The sequence below is a fragment of the Chiloscyllium punctatum genome, chromosome 37 (assembly GCF_047496795.1).
Source record: "Chiloscyllium punctatum isolate Juve2018m chromosome 37, sChiPun1.3, whole genome shotgun sequence".
NCBI lineage: Eukaryota > Metazoa > Chordata > Chondrichthyes > Orectolobiformes > Hemiscylliidae > Chiloscyllium > Chiloscyllium punctatum.
The window spans coordinates 65,798,048-65,817,937 of NC_092775.1; the positions used below are offsets into that span (position 1 = coordinate 65,798,048).

The 19,890-nt window shown below is 42.1% G+C and overlaps 1 protein-coding gene across 1 annotated transcript in view; it reads right to left on the minus strand.

The window, feature by feature from the left end:
* Positions 1-1,757: 1,757 nt before the first annotated feature.
* The window catches only part of LOC140463172 (bactericidal permeability-increasing protein-like), a 49,551-nt gene continuing 31,418 nt past the window's right edge, over positions 1,758-19,890 (minus strand). The window contains exons 15-16 of the mRNA XM_072556950.1: positions 19,580-19,656; positions 1,758-1,929 (exon numbers count right to left, since the gene is read on the minus strand). Coding sequence (XP_072413051.1) covers positions 1,888-1,929; positions 19,580-19,656 — 119 coding nt within the window. The 3' untranslated portion in view covers positions 1,758-1,887. The remainder of the gene's footprint in view (positions 1,930-19,579; positions 19,657-19,890) is intronic.

Genomic DNA, 19,890 nt, shown 5'->3' on the forward strand with positions numbered 1-19,890 from the left:
TTTTTTGAGTTAAGTCCAGCTTTCCTGCCTCAGTCTAGTTTGATGGCCTTATTCAGTGTGGCTTCCTCATTTGGATGGATTTGTTCACTCAGTCAAACTACACCCCTAACAATGTAATTTGGATGAAGAAATAATTTGGTTATGGAGGAGCTATGTTCCTGAAGAAATTTGTATTGACTGGAGCTTGGAGGAAGAATGTCTACCCCACCAAGGACACACCTCATGTATACTGCTAGTCAATTTGTATTTATGGTCAAAGGTAAACCAGCAGGGTGTTAATACCAGGGGATTCAGTGATGGTGATATCATTGATTGTCGAGAGACAATGGTCAGATTGTTGCTTTGTTGAGATGGTCATGACCTTGCATTTGTGTGGTTTGAATATTATTTTCAATTTCTTTGGATATTGTCCAGATCCTGTAGCATTTAGGCATGGACTGCTTTAAATTCTGTCATTACACATCCATTCACTCCCTCCTCCAGAGGATTGTCTTTTAGTTCTTTTTATGGTTAAACTAAACTTGAAGATACAATGATCACTTTTCCCGAAACATTCTCCCAACTGACACTTGACCTATTTGGCCACCTCATTCCCCAAACCAGTTCTGGAAATGCCCAATTCGAATGCGGTCAGATGCATATTAATAAATAAAATTCTCAAACATGCTCTTCCCCTCCATGCCCTTTATAACATCTGTATTCTAATTCAGTAGGATAATGAAAAGTCCCTCTATTACGATTGCCGAATGGATTGTGTATCTCTGTTTATAAGTTGCTATAAACCTGCTCCTTGATCACTTTCCCTTCAGGTGTTTTCATGTGTATTTTCTAGTCGCATGTTAAAGTGGCACTTGTTCAAATGTGAGTCTCAACAGTCTAGCATACTATTTGTCTTCAGTGAATGCATCACATCTGAGCTTGATTATGATTCCATGTGAGGTTCATGATTATTGACTTTCAATATTATTGGGTTACGATCAGAAACAGGAGCTAATTTTCACTTCCCTACCTTAAAGGTAATGATGCCAACTGTAAAGTTTTAATTCCCAAACAATCCGCAGATTGAATCTCGTCCTTTGTGGTTTGCATACCACATCTAGTCATTGCGTAATCTATAGAAGCATTGGGGAAGTTGAGATTAATAGCCCTAACCCATGGTGCAAAGATCCATTATTGACCAACACGAGGAATTCGGATGAAGGAATGGTCATCATGGCAGATCAGTGACAAGCTGTTGTGATGAAGCCCATTGTTGAATGTCAGGCTTTCATCACAGTGAGAATAGTCTTTGCTGAACAAGTTCTACACAGGCTGCAGTGCAGCCAACCTCCACTGGTGTGGCCTTAGCACAAAATGCTTTATGCACTTTGAGGAGAAATACCAATTATGAGATGATGTGGAATTTCTTCTCTCAGATGGTTGAGGGTCTTTGGAACTCCTTGCCACGAGACCTGTGGAGTCAGCGTCCTTCTCTGTAAGCCTTCTCTATAAGGCTGAGATAGATAAATTCTTAATAAGTCTGGGAATCAGGGGTTATGGGAAAATGCAAGAAAAGTGGATATGAGGAATGTCAGATCATCCACGATCCTATTCAATGGTAGAATAAGCTTAAGGGGCCGAATAGCCTATTCCTGTTCCTTATAGGTTTGATGCTTTGTATTAGCAAGTGGTGACTTCAGGAATTTGCAATTGCTAAATATTAATAAAAGGTATTAATTGAAAGCACATTACTCATTCTAGATTTGCAATGATGCAAAGCTTTATTGATTTGTGTTAACATTCAGGGGAATCATGTGAGAGTACAAGAAGATATAGGTGGGTATTGACTGTTCACTATAGATGAATTTAACAGCTTCTCTGCATGTTGCATTTCGAAGTATTCTGCTTTCAGTTTCTGTACTTAATATCAGTGGTGATTACGATTAAACCCTGAAAAATAGAAAGATACTTACATTACACTTAAGTACACATTGGCACAATCTATAGAATTACGTGATGAATGCATATTGTAGACATGAAGGGTTCATTCATAGTTTCAGATTAATAGAAGCAGGAGTAGGCCATTTTGCCCATTGAGTCTGCTCTGCCATTCATTAAAATCATGGCTGATCTACCCATTGTCTCAGCTCCTCCTACCTGCATTATCCCCATTACCCTTAATTCCCCTAACATGCAAAAACCCATCTAACTGTGTCTTGAATATATTTAATGAAGCTGTCTGTACTGCTTCCCTGGGCAGAGAGTTCCATAGAATCACTATTCTCTGAGGAAAGCAGTTCCTTCTCATCTTTGTCCGAAATCTACTCCCCCTAATCATGAGGCCATGTCCCCTAGTCCTAGTCTCACCCACCATCGGACATAACATGCCTGCCTCGATCTTATCCATCCCTTTCATCATTTTTTATGTTTATGTAAGATCCCCTCTCATTGTCCTAAATTCTGGTGAGTACAGTCCCAGGCGATTCAACCTCTCTCCATTCAGTAACTCCCTCATCTCTGGAATCAACCTGGCGAAGCTCCTCTCCATCACCTCCAAAGCCAGATTATTGTTCCTCAATTAAGGAGACCAGAACTGTGCACAATAGTCCAGGTGTGGCCTCACCAACACCTTGTACAATTGCAGCAGAACCTCCCTGCTCTTAAGTTCAATCCCTTTAGCAAAGAAAGCCAATATTCTGTTTGCCTGCCTGATTACCTGCAAATCAACTTATAGCGATTCATGTACAAGCACTCCCAAGTCTCTGTGGTGATGGATGATATATTTTACCCCTCCTTCTCCCCCACCAACTTTTAAAAACCAGGCAGAGAAGGGAAAACACAATATTGCTAGATCTCTACTATAATTATTTTATAGCAACACATCACATCAAGTACAGTGCTGCTTCCCAAGCTGCCCAGCGGCAGGTCTATGTGAAGAAGGGGGCAGATGTAGGTGATAGTGTCCTTGGAGAGGTGAAGATATCTCTGATACTACTTTTCACTCATTTCCCCGTAGCTGCTCCACCTTCAGTACAGCCTCTGTCAGTGCACTGCTTGATGGCACTGAAGACCCTAGATCCCCTGTTCGGGCATAGTTACTATCCTCTGAATCTCATCTCTCTGGAATTGGTGGTGCTGGGCATTCCTTCCTCTCTTTCTCCTCCTTCCTCATGACAGCAATACTATTACCACTGCTGGATTAAGTTGATTGCAGAATGTACTGATCAGTGAAGACGTTTTGGGAATGCAATGTTGTTTTCTATTTGAGATCTGACGCAGTGTAGCCACCCTGTAGGCCATTGTCAAGCTGGCTGTATTGGGGAAAGCCTGCCCTCCAGCCGCCTCTGAATGGCGAATGTACCTTCTGTGAGATGATTTCCTCTCCCGTATTCTGCCAGGTCTCTTAATCTTTGCATTGCTTTCCAAGCCTTTACAAATTGATCAATCTGACTCAAGGTGCCCTTCATTATCATCTGCCCGATGACCTTTCAAGCCACAGACTGCGGAATGATTCCATCCCTCATGGCCTTCATGTTTAGATCTACGGGTCTTTGAAAGCTTCTGTATGGCTGCAAGAGGAATAAACCTTGGGTAACCATCAGCACTATTATCTTGCACAGTTCTCAGAAAGGCAACATGTCTTCAATATAGCTAGATGATGTCACAATATGTGACAATTTAGTTTAAAGGATTCTCTGTCCATTCAGTCAGTGAACCAACACGCACACAGTTAGACTGAGTCAGTCAACGTAACTGGGTGAAGTGCCCACATCAATAAGAACGAAAGTCCCTGTGTAGTAGTTTGTTGATGCTAATGTAGAAGAAACCACATCACATCAAGCCCTGCTGGTGAGTGTTATGTCCTATTCTTCTCAGAGTTTACTGAATAACAAAACAGAGTTGGGATGTCAGTTTTAGGAGCTAACAGAGCTTATTCTGCTGTGAGTATTTCCCTTCAGTGCGAAGGCTTCGACTGAGGTCTTGCACAATTTCAGTTTCTGTTTTAATTCCCGAAGTTAGGTGTGTTTGTGCTGTATAAACATAGCTCACACCTGCTGCTGATTTTTAAAATGCATTCACAGGTTGAGTGCGTCACTGGCTAAGCCAGCATTTAGTGCCTGTCCCTAATTGACCAGGGAACATTTAAGTGTCAGCCACATTGCTGTGGGTCTTGTGGTCATGTGTAGGCCAGACCAGGGATGGATGGGAGTTTCCATCAATTCAAGATATTAGTGAACCAGGTGGGCTTTTCCCAATAATCAACAATGAATTCATGGTCATTATTAGACTCTTAAATCCAGATACTTTTCGAAGTTGGAATGAAATGTTTTAAACTAATCCAGCAGGGGGTGGAAACCAAAATTGTAGTTCAAGTATGGAAAAGGTTGAGAATAGGGAGGTCCAAAATCAAATTTCAGGGACGCAAGATGGCACCGGCAAGCAAGAAGTTGGTTTAAAGTGTGTCTACTTCAATGCCAGGAGCATCCGGAATAAGGTGGGTGAACTTGCAGCATGGGTTGGTACCTGGGACTTTGATGTTGTGGCCATTTCAGAGACATGGATAGAGCAGGGACAGGAATGGTTGTTGCAGGCTCCAGGATTTAGATGTTTCAGTAAGAACAGAGAAGATGGTAAAAGAGGGGGAGGTGTGGCATTGTTGGTCAAAAACAGTATTGCAGTTGCAGAAAGGATGTTTAGGGACTTGTCAACCGAGGTAGTGTAGGCTGATGTTAGAAACAGGAAAGGAGAGGTCACCCTGTTGGGAGTTTCCTATAGGCCTCTGAATAGTTCCAGAGATGTAGAGGAAAGGATAGCAAAGATGATTCTCGATAGGAGTGAGAGAGACAGGGTAGTTGTCATGGGGGCCATCAACTTTCCAGGTATTGACTGGGAACACTGTAGTACGAGTACTATAGATGGGTCAGTTTTTGTCCAGTGTGTGCAGGAGGGCTTCCTGACACAGTATGTAGGCAGGCCAACAAGGGGCAAAGTCACATTAGATTTGGTACTGGGTAATGAGCCCGGCCAGGTGTTAGACTTGGAAGTTGGTGAACATGTTGGTGATAGCGATCACAATTCTGTTATGTTTACTTTAGTGATAGAAAGGGATAGGGGTATACCATTCGGCAAGAGTTACAGCTGAGGGAAAGGCAATTATGATACAATTAGGCAAGATTTAGGAAGCATAGGCTGTGGAAGGAAACTGCAGAGGATGGGCACATTAGAAATGTGGAGCTTATTCAAGGAAAAGCTCATGTGTGTCCTAGATAAGTATGTACCTGTCAGGCAGGGAGGAAGCTGTAGAGCGCAGGAGCTGTGGTTTATGAAGGAAGTAGAATCTCTGGTCAAGAGGAAGAAGAAGGCTTATGTTCGGATGAGATGTGAAGGCTCAGTTAGGGCATTTGAGGGTTACAAGGTAGCCAGGAAAGACCTAAAGAGAGAGCTCAGAAGAGCCAGGAGGAGACATGAGAAGTTGTTGGCGGATAGGATCAGGGTGAACCCTAAGGCTTTCTTTCGATATTTAAGGATTAAAAGAATGACAAGAGTAAGATAAGGGCCAATCAAGGATAGTAGTGGGAAGTTGTGTGTGGAGTCAGAGGAGATAGGGGAAGCACTTAATGAATATTTTTTTGTCATTTTCTAGAGTGAATACTGTCAATGTTGTCAAGGAGAATACTGAGATACAGGCTATTAAACTAAGTGGGATTGAGGTTCACCAGGAAGAGGTATTAGAAATCCTGCAGAATGTGAAAATAGATAATTCCCCTGGACCGGATGGGATTTATCCTAGAATCCTCTGGGAAGCCAGGGAGGAGATTGCCAAGCCTTTGGCTTTGAACTTTATGCCATCATTGTCTACAGGAATAGAGCCAGAAGACTGGAGGTTAGCAGATGTTATTGCCTTGTTCAAGAAGGGGAGTAGAGAAAACCCTGGAAATTACAGACCAGTGAGCCTTACTTTGGTTGTGGGTAAAGTGACGGAACGGGCTATAAGAGATAGGATTTAGAATCATCTCGAAAAGAATAATTTGATTAGGGATAGTCAGCATGGTTTTGTGAAGTGTAGGTCATGCCTCACAAACCTTATTGAGTTCTTTGAGAAAGTGACCAAACAGGTAGATGAGAGTAAATCGGTTGATGTGGTGTATATGGATTTCAGCAAAGCGTTCGATAAGGTTAACCCAATGTAGGCTATTGTACAAAATGTGGAGGAATGGGATTGTGGGAGATATAGCAGTTTGGATCAGTAATTGGCTTGCTGAAAGAAAGTGGTGGTTGATGGGAAATGTTCATCCTGGAATCCACTGGTGTTTGTCATTTTTATAAACGACCTGGATGAGGGCGTAGAAGGGTGGGTTAGTAAATTTGCAGACGGCACTAAGGTTGGTGGAGTTGTGGATAGTGACGAAGGATGTTGTAGGTTACAGAGAGACATAGATAAGCTGCAGAGCTATGCTGAGAGGTGGCAAATGGAGTTTAATGCGGACAAGTGTGAGGTGATTCACTTTGATCAGAGTAACCGGAATGCAAAGTACTGGGCTAATGGTAAAATTCTTGGTAGCGTAGATAAGCAGAGAGATCTCAGTGTCCAGGTACACAGATGCTTGAAAATTGCCATGCAGGTTGACAGGGTTGTTAAGAAGGCATACAGTGTTTTAGCTTTTATTAATAGAGGGGTTGAGTTCCGGAACCATGAGGTTATGCTACAGCTGTACAAAACTCTGGTGCAGCCGCACTTGGAGTATTGTGTACAGTTCTGGTCACCACATTGTAAGAAGGATGTGGAAGTTTTGGAAAGGGTGCAGAGGAGATTTACTAGGCTGTTGCCTGGTATGGAGGGAAGGTCTTACGAAAAAAAGCTGAGGGACTTGATGTTGTTTTCGTTGGAGAGAAGAAGGTTGAGAGGTGACTTAATAGAGACATATAAGATAATCAGAGGGTTAGATAGGGTGGACAGGGAGAGCCTTTTTCCAAGTATGGTGACGGTGAGCACGAGGGGACATAGCTTTAAATTGAGGGGTGATAGATATAGGACGAGATGTCAGAGGTAGTTTCTTTACTCAGAGAGTAGCAAGTGTATGGAATGCTTTGTCTGCAACAGTAGTAGATTCACCAACTTTAAGTGTATTTAAGTTGTCATTAGAGAAGCGTATGGATGTACATGGAATAGTGTAGGTTAGATGGGCTTCGGATTGGTATGACTGGTCGGTGCAACATCGAGGGCTGAAGAGCCTGTACTGCGCTGTAATGTTCTATGTTCTATAAAATACCACGATCTGCCATGGCAGGATTCAAGTCCAGGTCCCCAGAACATTATTTGGGTCCCTGGATGGACAGTCCAATGATAATACCATGAGGCCATTGCTTCCCACTCGTCCAAATTTGTAGTGCACATTATGGGGCAGTACAGTGTCTCAGTGATTAGCAGTATTGCCTCACAGCACCAGGAACCGGAGTTCAATTCCAGCCTTCGGTGACGGTGTGGAGTTTGCACATTCAAAAAACTTCAGAAATCTGGAGAATTAAACAAGACAAACTTCCAAAAAATCAGACCGATCCAAAACACCAGGCGTCTACGGATTATGCAAAATTCACAAACCAGGAGCCCCCCTCAGACCCATAGTCTCACTACCTGGAACACCAACATACAGATTAGCGAAGGAACTACACCAAAGACTGAAACACTTAGTCGAAGACTCACGCCACTCCTTTCACTCCAACCAAGAATTCTTGAACACCAAAGACACCAAGATAGAAGAGAGTGAAATAATGGTTTCCTTTGACATAACAGCCATGTTTATTTCCATCAACATCAACCTGGCCAAGGAAGCACTGACTACACTATTAGAAGAACCAAAGACTCATACACCAAAAATGACCAAATTCATCAGCAAGGACAACATCATCAAGCTAGTGGATCTATGCCTTACCTTCAATAACAAACCTACAGACAAACCAACAGAACACCCATAGGATCTCCGATATCAGGGACTTTAGCAGATGCAGTAATGCAGAAATGTGAACAAACAACCCTGCCAACCATTCAGCCCAAAGTTTGGGTCCGCTATGTGGATGACACCTTTGTCATCACTAAGCAAAACAAATTAAAGGAAACCTTCAAGACCATCAATAATACCCTTACTGGCATAAATTCACAAAAGAGGAGGAAAACAATACCATACTGCCATTCCTAGATGTCTCAGAAGAGCAAACAGTCAATGGTGTCCACAGGAAAACAACACATACAGACCAAATACTGAACTACAGAAGCAATCATCCACATCCAATATCCACAAACAAAGCTGCATTAGAACATTATTTCAACAAGTGGGTGGCACGGTGGCACAGTGGTTAGCACTGCTGCCTCACAGCACCTGAGACCTGGGTTCAATTCCCGCCTCAGGCGCCTGACTGTGTGGAGTTTGCACGTTCTCCCCGTGTCTGCGTGGGTTTCCTCCGGGTGCTCCGGTTTCCTCCCACAGTCAGAAAGATGTGCAGGCCAGGTGAATTGGCCATGCTAAATTGCCCATAGTGTTAGGTAAGGGGTAAATGTAGATGTAGGGGTATGGGTGGGTTACGCTTCGGCGGGGCGGTGTGGACTTGTTGGGCCGAAGGGCCTGTTTCCACACTGTAAGTAATCTAAAAAAAAAGTCTCCACACACTGCAGCACAGAGGAACTATGCTGAGCAGAGGGAAATCACCTATACAGCATATTCAAAAAGAACAGGTACACAATGAACACAGTCCGCCGGTTTCTCAGCAACAAACCCAAACAAATAGACAAAACACATCCAGAAACCCAGTGACTCTCCATTCTAATAAGCACTACATTGGACAACCAGGCAGAAAACTAGCCACCAGGATACATGAGCATTAACTCACCACAAAAAAGGCAGTTAAGGAAGGACACCACTTTGGGACAACACATCCGTCTTAGGACAAGCCAAACAGCGATAAACATGAGAATTCCCATAAGCATGGCATTTCAATACGAACTCTATGAACAAACACATCAATTTGGACTCCATCTAATATGCTCTGAGAAAAAGAACAGGAAATTACATTACCAACACAGATCATTACATCACCAACCCAAGGAAACCTAAACACATAAATAGAAAGTGGGACATAACACCAGCGCTTCACCAGAGGCTCACTGATGATGATACCTAGCATGGTGATGAAATGACTGAAAACAAACCTTCCAGCTCAGCAAGCAAACTTAAATCCAGACTTTAACCTGAGCTACAAATCTTCTCCAAACTCATTTGCACATTTTCCCCATGCCTATGTGGAGTTTTCTCCAGGTGCTTCAGTTTCCTGCCATTTGCAAAGTAATGCAGGTTAGGTAGATTGGTCATGTTAAATAGGCCATTGTGTCCAGGGATGTCCATGGTAACTATAAAGATAGTGTGGGTCTGTGTGGGATGTTCTTTGGAGGGTGGGTGTGGACTTGATGGGCCAAATGGCCTGTTTCCACACTGTAGGGATTCTCTGTGAGGCTTTCTTTTGTGAGATGATTCAGGAGTTGGTGGTTGTAAATTTTCCATCTGATTTTGTTACCCCCTCCCCTCCCCTCTACAGTACACTTCTCCAGTGCACCCAGTGCATCTTCTTTCTACTGGCATCCACGCTGTCTCTCTTCAATCTCCCCCTTGCTTCATTCAGCCATCTCTCTTGATTTTTCTCCTTTTCTCCCTGATCCCATTTCTCATCCAGATCCCATGGCCAACCTGATTCAAATCTCTGTCGCACCCCAGCACACCTATACCCCATTGTGTTCCCCAACCTGAATATGTAGCCTCCCTAGTCATCCTTGTCCCTTGTGTTGTGATACTCCTATTACTTCCTCTGTTCCCTGGGATCCTTCCAGTGTCCTGACAACCATGCCTTTTAAATTCTACTCCCTACTGTTCTTTCCTAACTAGTTCAACATTATCTCAGCCTTTTTTGAGTTAAGTCCAGCTTGCCTGCCTCAGTCTAGTTTGATGGCCTTATTCAGTGTGGCTTCCTCACTTGGATGGATTTGTTCACTCAGTCAAACTACACCCCTAACAATGTAATTTGGATGAAGAAATAATTTGGTTATGAAGGAGCTATGTTCCTGAAGAAATTTGTATTGACTGGAGCTTGGAGGAAGAATGTCTACCCAACCAAGGACACACCTCATGTATACTGCTAGTCAATTTGTATTTATGGTCAAAGGTAAACCAGCAGGGTGTTAATACTAGGGGTTCAGTGATGGTGATATCATTGATTGTCAAGCAACAATGGTCAGATTGTTGCTTTGTTGAGATGGTCATGACCTTGCATTTGTGTGGTTTGAATATTATTTTCAATTTCTTTGGATATTGTCCAGATCCTGTAGCATTTAGGCATGGACTGCTTTAAATTGTGTCATTACACATCCATTCACTCTCTCCTCCAGAGGATTGTCTTTTAGTTCTTTTTATGGTTAAACTAAACTTCAAGATACAATGATCACTTTTCCCTAAACATTCTCCCAACTGACACTTGACCTATTTGGCCACCTCATTCCCAAACCAGTTCTGGAAATGCCCAATTCGAATGCGGTCAGATGCATATTAATAAATAAAATTCTCTCAAACACACTCTTCCCCTCCATGCCCTTTATAATATCTGTATTCTAATTCATTAGGATAATGAAAAGTCCCTCTATTACGATTGCTGAATTGTTTGTGTATCCACGTTTATAATTTGCTGTAATCCTACTCTTTGATCACTTTCCCTTCAGCTGTTCCCATATGTATTTTCTGGTCGCTTGTTAAAGTGGCACTTGTTCAAATGTGAGTCTCAACAGTCTAGCATGCCATTTGTCTTCAGTGAATGCATCACCTCTGAGCTTGATTCTGATTCCACGTGATGTTCAAGATTATTGACTTTAAATATTATTGGAGCTAATTTTCACTTCCCTACCTTAAAGGTAATGATACCAACTGTAAAGTTTTAATTCCCAACCAATCTGCAGATTGAATCTAGTCCCTTTGTGGTTTGCATACCACATCTAGTCTTTGCGTAATCTGTTGAACCATTGGGGAAGTTTAGATTAATAGCCCTAACCCATGGTGCAAAGATCCATGATTGACCAACACGAGGAATTCGGATGAAGGAATGGGCATCATGGCAGATCAGTGACAAGCTGTTGTGATGAAGCCCATTGTTGAATGTCAGGCTTTCATCACAGTGAGAATAGTCTTTGCTCAACAAGTTCTACACAGGCTGCAGTGCAGCCAACCTCCACTGGTGTGGCCTTAGCACAAAATGCTTTATGCACTTTGAGGAGAAATACCAATTATGAGATGATGTGGAATTTCTTCTCTCAGATGGTTGAGGGTCTTTGGAACTCCTTGCCACAGAGACCTGTGGAGTCAGAGTCCTTCTGCATATATAAGGCTGAGATAGATAAATTCTTAATAAGTCTGGGAATCAGGGGTTATGGGAAAATGCAGGAAACGTGGATATGAGGAATGTCAGATCATCCACGATCTTATTCAATGGTAGAATAAGCATAAGGGGCCGAAAACCCTATTTCTGTTCCTTATGGGCAGATAAAACAGACAGATAAACAATTTCATTACAGTTAACTACACATTTGCACAATCTATAGAAGTACATGCTGAATGCATATTGTAGATATGAAGGGTTCATTCATACTTTCATCGTAATAGAAGCCGGAGTAGGCCATTTTGCTCATTGAGTCTGCTTTGCCATTCATTAAAATCATGGCTGATCTACCCATTGTCTCAGCTCCTCCTACCTGCATTATCCCCATTACCCTTAATTCCCCTAACATGCAATAATCCATCTAACTGTGTCTTGAATATATTTAATGAAGCTGTCTGTACTGCTTCCCTAGGCAGAGAGTTCCATAGAATCACTATTCTCTGAGGAAAGCAGTTCCTTCTCATCTTTGTCCTAAATCTACTCCCCCTAATCATGAGGCCATGCCCCCTAGTCCTAGTCTCACCCACCAGCGGAAATAACATGCCTGCCTTGATCTTATCCATCCCTTTCATCATTTTTTATGTTTATGTAATATCCCTTCTCATTGTCCTAAATTCTGGTGAGTACAGTCCCAGGCGGATCAACCTGTCTCCATTCAGTAACTCCCTCATCTCTGGAATCAACCTGGCGAAGCTCCTCTGCATCACCTCCAAAGCCAGATTATTGTTCCTCAAGTAAGGAGACCAGAACTGTGCACAATAGTCCAGGTGTGGCCTCACCAACACCTTGTACAATTGCAGCAGAACCTCCCTGCTCTTATGTTCAATCCCTTGAGCAAAGAAAGCCAATATTCTGTTTGCTTTCCTGATTACCTGCAAATCAACTTATAGCGATTCATGTACAAGCACTCCCAAGTCTCAGTGGTGATGGATGATATATTTTACCCCTCTTTCTCCCCCACCAACCTTTAAAAACCAGGCAGAGAAGGGAAAACACAATGTTGCTAGGTCTCTACTATAATTATTTTATAGCAACACATCACATCAAGTACAGTGCTGCCTCCCATGCTGCCCAGCTGCAGGTCTACCTGAAGAAGGTGGCAGCTGTAGGTGATAGTGTCCTTGGACAGGTGAAGATGTCTTTGACATAACTTTTCAGTCATTTCCCCGTAGTATACCTTCTACACCTTGAGTACACCCTCTCTCAGTGCACTTCTTGATGGCACTGAAGACCCTAGATCTCCTCTTCAGGCAAAGTTACTACCCTCTGAACCTCATCTCTCTGGAACTGGTGGTGCTGGGCATCCCTTCTTCTCTTTCTCCTCCTCCTTCCTCACGACAGCAATACTATTATCAATGCCAGATTAAGTTGATTGCAGAATGTACTGATTAGTGAAGTGTTGGTCAGTTAGCTCAGCTGGTTAGAGCGTGGTGCTAATAATGGCAAGGTTGTGGGTTCAATCCCCACACTGGGCCAGTCAGTGAAGTTTGCTGGGGGGTGCATGATGGCTCAGTGGTTAGCACTGCTGCGTCACAGCACCAGGGTCCAAGGTTTGATCCCAACCTTGGGCGACTGTCTGTGTGGAGTTTTCACATTCTCCCCGTGTCTGTGTGGGTTTGCTCCAGTTTCCTCCCACAGTGTAAAGATGAGCAGGCCCACATGTTAAATTGCCCACCGTGTTGGGTGAGTCAGAGGGATATGGGTTTGGGTGGTTTACTCTTCAGAGGGTTGGTGTGGACTGTTGGGGGTGGAGGGCCTGTTTCCACACTGGAGAAATCTAATCTAAAAAAAAAGACGTTTCAAGAATGTGATGTTGTTTTCTATTTGAGATCTGACCCAGCCTAGCCACCCTTTAGGCCATTGTCAAGCTGGCTGTGTTAGGGGAAAGCCTGCCCTCCAGCCACCTCTGAATAGTGAGATGCACCTTCTGTGAGATGATTTCCTCTCCCCTATTCTGCCAGATCCCTATATTCTTAATCTTTGCATTGCTTTCCAAGCATTTACAAATTGATCAATCTGACTGAAGGTGCCTTTATTGTCCTCTGCCCTATGACCTTTCAAGCCACAGACTGCGTAATGATTCCAACCGTCATGGCCTTCAGGTTTAGATCTACGGGTCTTTGAAAGCTCTGTATGGCTGCAAGAGGAATAAACCTTGGGTAACCATCAGCACTATTATCTTGCACAGTTCTCAGAAAGGCAACATGTCTTCAATATAGCTAGATGATGTCACAATATGTGACAATTTTGTTTAAAGGATTCTCTGTCCATTCAGTCAGTGAACCAACATGCACACAGTTAGACTGAGTCAGTCAACTCTGCATATAATGTAATACCAACATAACTGGGCAAAGTGCCCACACTATAGACTTCAATAAGAACGAAAGTCCCTGTGTAGTAGTTTGTTGATGCTAATGTAGAAGAAACCACATCACATCAAGCCCTGCTGGTGAATGTTAGGTCCTATTCTTCTCAGAGTTTAATGAATCACAAAACAGAGTTGGGATGTCAGTTTTAGGAGCTAACAGAGCTTATTCTGCTGTGAATATTTCCCTCCGTGCTAAGGCTTCAACTGAGGTCTTGCACAATATCAGTTTATGTTTTAATTCCCGAAGTTAGGTGTGTTTGTGTTGTACAAAAACAAGTATAAACATATTTCAGCTCACACCTGCTGCTGATTTTAAAAATTCATTCACAGGATTTGGAGATGCCGGTGTTGGACAGGGCTATATAAAGCTAAAAATCACACTACACCAGGTTATAGTTCAACAGGTTCAATTGGAAGCACTAGCTTTCGGAGCGACGCTCCTTCATCAGGTGATTGTGATGACAGCATCACTGGCTAGGCCAGCATTTAGTACCTGTCCCTAATTGCCCAGAGGGTATTTATGTGTTAGCCAGATTGCTGTGGCTCTAGAGTCATGTGTAGGCCAGACCAGGTAAGGATGGCAGTTTCCTTCAATTAACGATATTAGTGAACCAGATAGGCTTTTCCTGAAAATCAACAATGAATTCATGGTCATTATTAGACTCTTAAATCCAGATACTTTTAAAAATTGTAATGAAATACCACTATCTGCCATGGCAGGATTCAAACCCAGGTCCCCAGAACATTATTTGGGTCCCTGGATGGACAGTCCAATGATAATACCATGAGGCCATTGCTTCCCACTCGTGCAAATGTGTAGTGCACATTATGGGGCAGCACAGTGTCTCAGTGATTAGCAGTGCTGCCTCACAGCACTAGGAACCTGAGTTCAATTCCAGCCTTCGGTGACTGTGTGGAGTTTGCACATTCGAAAAATGTCAGGAATCTGGAGAATTAAACAAGACAAATGTCCAAAAAATCAGACAGATCGAAAACACCACACGCCTACTGATTACGCAAAATTCACAAACCAGGAGTCCCCCTCAGACCCATAGTCTCACTACCTGGAACACCAACATGCAGATTAGCGAAGGAACTACACCAAAGACTGAAACACTTAGTAGAAGACTCACGCCACTCCATTCACTCCAACCAAGAATTCTTGAACACCAAAGACACCACGATAGAGAAGGATGAAATAATGGATGGATGAATTAAAAAAAGACACATTTACCAAACACCACCAACTTCATCAGCAAGGGCAACATCATCAAGCTCGTGGATCTATGCCTTACTTTCAATAACAAAACCTATAGACAAACCAACGGAACACCCATGGGATCTCTGATATCAGGGATCTTAACAGATGCAGAAACCCGAACAAACAGCTCTTCCAAACATTAAACCCAAACTTTGGGTCTGCTATATGGAGACCCTCGTCACTCTCCACAACATCAGAGACATCTTGGAAATGACTGCCAGGCTATTCAAACTTCTTGGTATCATGGTAGCCCACAAACAGGCAGAAAACTAGCCACCAGGACACATGAACATTAACTCGCCACAAAAAGGCATTACCCATTAAAATTCGTATCCTTACATACAGATAAGGAAGGACACCACTTTGGGACAACACATCCATCCTAGTACAAGCGAAACAGAGACACACATGAGAATTTCCAGAAGCATGGCATTTCAACACGAACAATCACATCAATTTTGACCCCATCTACCACCATCTGAGAAAAAGAACAGGAAATTAGAACACCAACACAGGTCATTACATCACCAATCCAAGGAAACCCAAGCAAATAAATTGAAAGTGGGACATAACACCAGTGCTTCACCGGAGGCTCACTGATGATGTTACCTAGCAAGGTAATGAAAAGTCTGAAAACAAACCTTCCTGCTCAGTGAGCAAACTTACATCCAGACTTCAGCCTGAGCTACAAATCTTCTCAAAACTCAATTGCACATTCTCCCCATGCCTATGTGGGGTTTCCTCCAATGTGCTTCTGTTTCCTGCCATTTCTGAAGTAATGCAGGTTATAAGAGGATGAAGTAATGGTCTCCTTTGACATAACAGCCATGTTTATATTGATCAACATCAACCTGGCCAAAGATACACTGACTACACTATTAGAAGGACCAAAGACACATGCACCAAACACCACGAACTTCATCAGCAAGGACAACATCAAGCTAGTGGATCTATGCCGTACCAGCCACATCACTTTCAATAACAAAATCTACAGACAAACCAACGGAGCATCCATGGAATCTCCGATATCAGGGATTTTAGCAGATGCAGTAATGCAGAAACTCGAACAAACAGCTCTGCCAACCATTCAACCCAAACTTTGGGTCCGATATGTGGATGACATCTTTGTCATCACGAAGGAAAACAAATTAAAGGAAATATTCAAGATCATCAATAATATCCTTACTGGAATAAAATTGACAAAAGAGGAGGAAAACAATACCATACTGTCATTCCTAGGTGTCACAGAGAACAAACAGTCAATGGTGTCCACAGGAAAACAACACATAAAGACCAAATACTGAACTACAGAAACAATCATCCACATCCAATATCCACAAACGAAGCTGTATTCGAACATTATTTCAACAAGCCTCCACACACTGCAGCACAGAGGAACTACGCTGAGCAGAGGAAAATCACCTATACAGCATATTCAAAAAGAACAGGTACCCAATGAATACAGCCTGCCGGTTTCTCAGCAACAAACCCAAACAAACAGACAAAACACATCCAGAAACCCTTGTCAAAGACCTCTTGGAAATGACTGCTAGACTACTCAGACCTATTGGTATCATGGTAGCCCACAAACCCACCAACACACTAAAACAGCTGCTAATGAACTTAAAAGACCCTATACTGACAACAAGTAAAACAAGCGTCATTTACAAAATACCTTGCAAGCACTCTTACAAGCACTACATTGGACAAACAGGCAGAAAACTAGCCACCAGGATACATGAACATTAACTTGCCACAAAAAGACATGACCTATTATCATTCGTATCCTTACATATAGATAAGGAAGGACTCCACTTTGGGACAACACATCCATTCTAAGACAATGTGAACTCTTAACAAACACATCAATTTGGACTCCATCTACCATGCTCTGAGAAAAAGAACAGGAAATTACATCACCAACACAGATCATTACATCACCAACCCAAGGAAACCTAAACACATAAATAGAAAGTGGGACATAACACCAGCGCTTCACCAGAGGCTCACGGATGATGTTACCTAGCATGGTGATGAAATGACTGAAAACAAACCTTTCAGCTCAATGAGCAAACTTAAATCCAGACTTCAACATGAGCTACAAATCTTCTCCAAACTCATTTGCACATTTCCCAATGTCTGTGTGGGGTTTCCTCCGGGTGCTTCAGTTTCCTGCAATTTCCAGAGTAATGCAGGTTAGGTGGACTGGCAATGCTAAATTGCCCATAGTGTCCAGGGATGTCCATGGTAACTATAGAGATAGGAAGGGTCTGTGTGGGATGTTCTTTGGAGGGTGGGTGTGGACTTGATGGGCCAAATGGCCTGTTTCCACACTGTAGGGATTCTCTGTGAGGCCTTCTTTTACGAGATGATTCAGGAGTTGGTGGTTGTAAATTTTCCATCTGATTATGTTACCCCCTCCCCTCCCCTCTACAGTACACTTCTCCAGTGCACCCAATGTAATGGCCTTCTTCTTTCTACTGTCTTTCTTCAATCTCCCCCCTTGCTTTATTCAGCCATCTCTCTTGATATTTCTCCTTTTCTCCCTGTTCCCATTCTCATCCAGATCCCATGCCCAACCTGATTCAAATCTCTGTCGCACCCCAGCACACCTATACCCCATTGTGTTCCCCAACCTGAATATATAGCCTCCCTAGTCCTCCTTGTCCCTTGTGTTGTGATACTCCTATTACTTCCTCTGTTCCCTGGGATCCTTCCAGTGTCCTGACAACCATGCCTTTTAAATTCTACTCCCTACTGTTCTTTCCTACCTAGTTCAACATTATCTCAGCCTTTTGAACCAAGGCCTTTTTTTGAGTTTAGTCCTGCTTGCCTGCCTCAGTCTAGTTTGATGGCATTATCCATTGTGGCTTCCTCATTTGGATGGGTTTGTTTACCCAGTCAAACCTCACCCTAACAATATAATTTGCACAAAGAAGCAATTTGGTTATGAAGGAGCTATGTTTCTGAAAAAATTTGTATTCACTGGAGCTTGGACGATACGTGTCTACCCCACCAAGGACACACCTCATATATACTGCTAAATTTGTGAACATCTATTTCCTATTTTTGCCATTTTAACAGGATTGTACCCATGAACCGAATTCCAGCATGCTGAGGTGTTAATGACTGTACATGACTAACAAATGCAATAGAGATTCCCACCAAGGGTGGGAAAGCCAACCTTCCTAAATGTTTCTGGGAACTTTAATTCTAAAACTTTGACTTTTCCTCAAGAAACTAAATTTTTGATTTCCACCAAATTACATGCTCCACCACCCATCCAACTTCTAAAGATTCTGTTAAGTCCTGAAGGATTCTGGTCTATGATTCTAAAACCACAATGGAAATGTTTACAAGTATGAGGAACTATCACATTTCACTAATTTTTCTCATCCCATCTGTGGCTGTTGATGTAGCAGACAGCACCATCCTCCTCCAGTATGTCTTCAATTAGATCGGTGGAACTGCACTGAGTTGGTCCAATTCAATCCAGAGAGTTTCACACTTTCACACTTCCAGTTTTCAGGGAACTATCATTAACTCACTTCTATTTCTCACCTATTTCCTGCCTCTTTGCTGCATTATCTAAAATCACATCAGCTTCAACATCTATGCCAATGATGCTCAGTTCTACCTTATCACCAATTTGGACTTTTCAATATTTCTGATAGGTCAAACTCTTCTCTAACATCCAAGATTGGAACTGCAAGAATTTTCTTTCCTCTTTAAAGATGTTGCCTTGATATCTTTGGTCAAACCTTTGGTCATCTTTCCCAATTTCTACTTCTCTGGGTTAGTGTAAAACCTCTGATTTTCTTTGCTAGTATCACTTTTGTTCAGTGCCTTGAAATGTTGTATACCATTAAATACACTGTTTTGGTTGTTATAAAATCTCAAGTGATGACGAAATAATATCACTCGCTGTTGATTTTGAAAAAAAGCACCCACAAAAATTTCTTGACCTCTGGATTTTATCTATCCCAGCAAAAATTGATTCTGGGGGCAACAAGGCTATGTTCAGCACCAAGCAACAGTGATGTCAGCAATTCAGCTAATCAACCAATGATACTGAAAAATTCTCACAGACAGCAAGTCAGGAAGTAAAAGGTAATGACAGTTTTTAACTTCTTATTTGTAGTAGACGCCGAGTAATGACAATCAGAAAATGCAACTGAATTTAAGATAAATGTCAAGCAACATTTTATAAATATTTTTACATTAAAATCCATGACATTTTTATCGCAGCGGAAATATTCAAACTTCCATAAGTCCAAAATTAATTTCTCAGGGACAAAGAGTACATTTCTAAGTAATTTTGTTTTAATACAGTTAAAAATGAGGTTACACCTTATTTAACAAGGTGTAATGTAGGAGGACTTTACAACTGGACTAGTAGTGTAAAAATGGAAGTTAATTTCACTTGTGTCAACTTGAATAAATGAGAACTAAGAACAATCAGCAGCTTCTCTTCCTTCAGAGTACCCCAAATAGGAATCTATTACCTGTGCAGTTTTAAGAACTGGATTGTTCAGTGATACTTTGCCCATGGTTGGTACGGTGAATCCCTTTTTCAGCAATGCTTGAAAACATTTAGAATAAGAAACAAGTGGAAGAAATATATTTGATATGATTAGAAACATTTTAATGATAAAATTAGTTATGCTTTTCAAACTGATCATATTTTTTATTCAAGTAGTTCATTGTCTCTGCAGTTATTTGGGCACAGGAGCCATAGTCATCTTTAATTATGTAGTTTAGGAAAATTTCAAGATGGTGAAGGTACAATGTATTTTAAACTACTGTTGAATTTCCT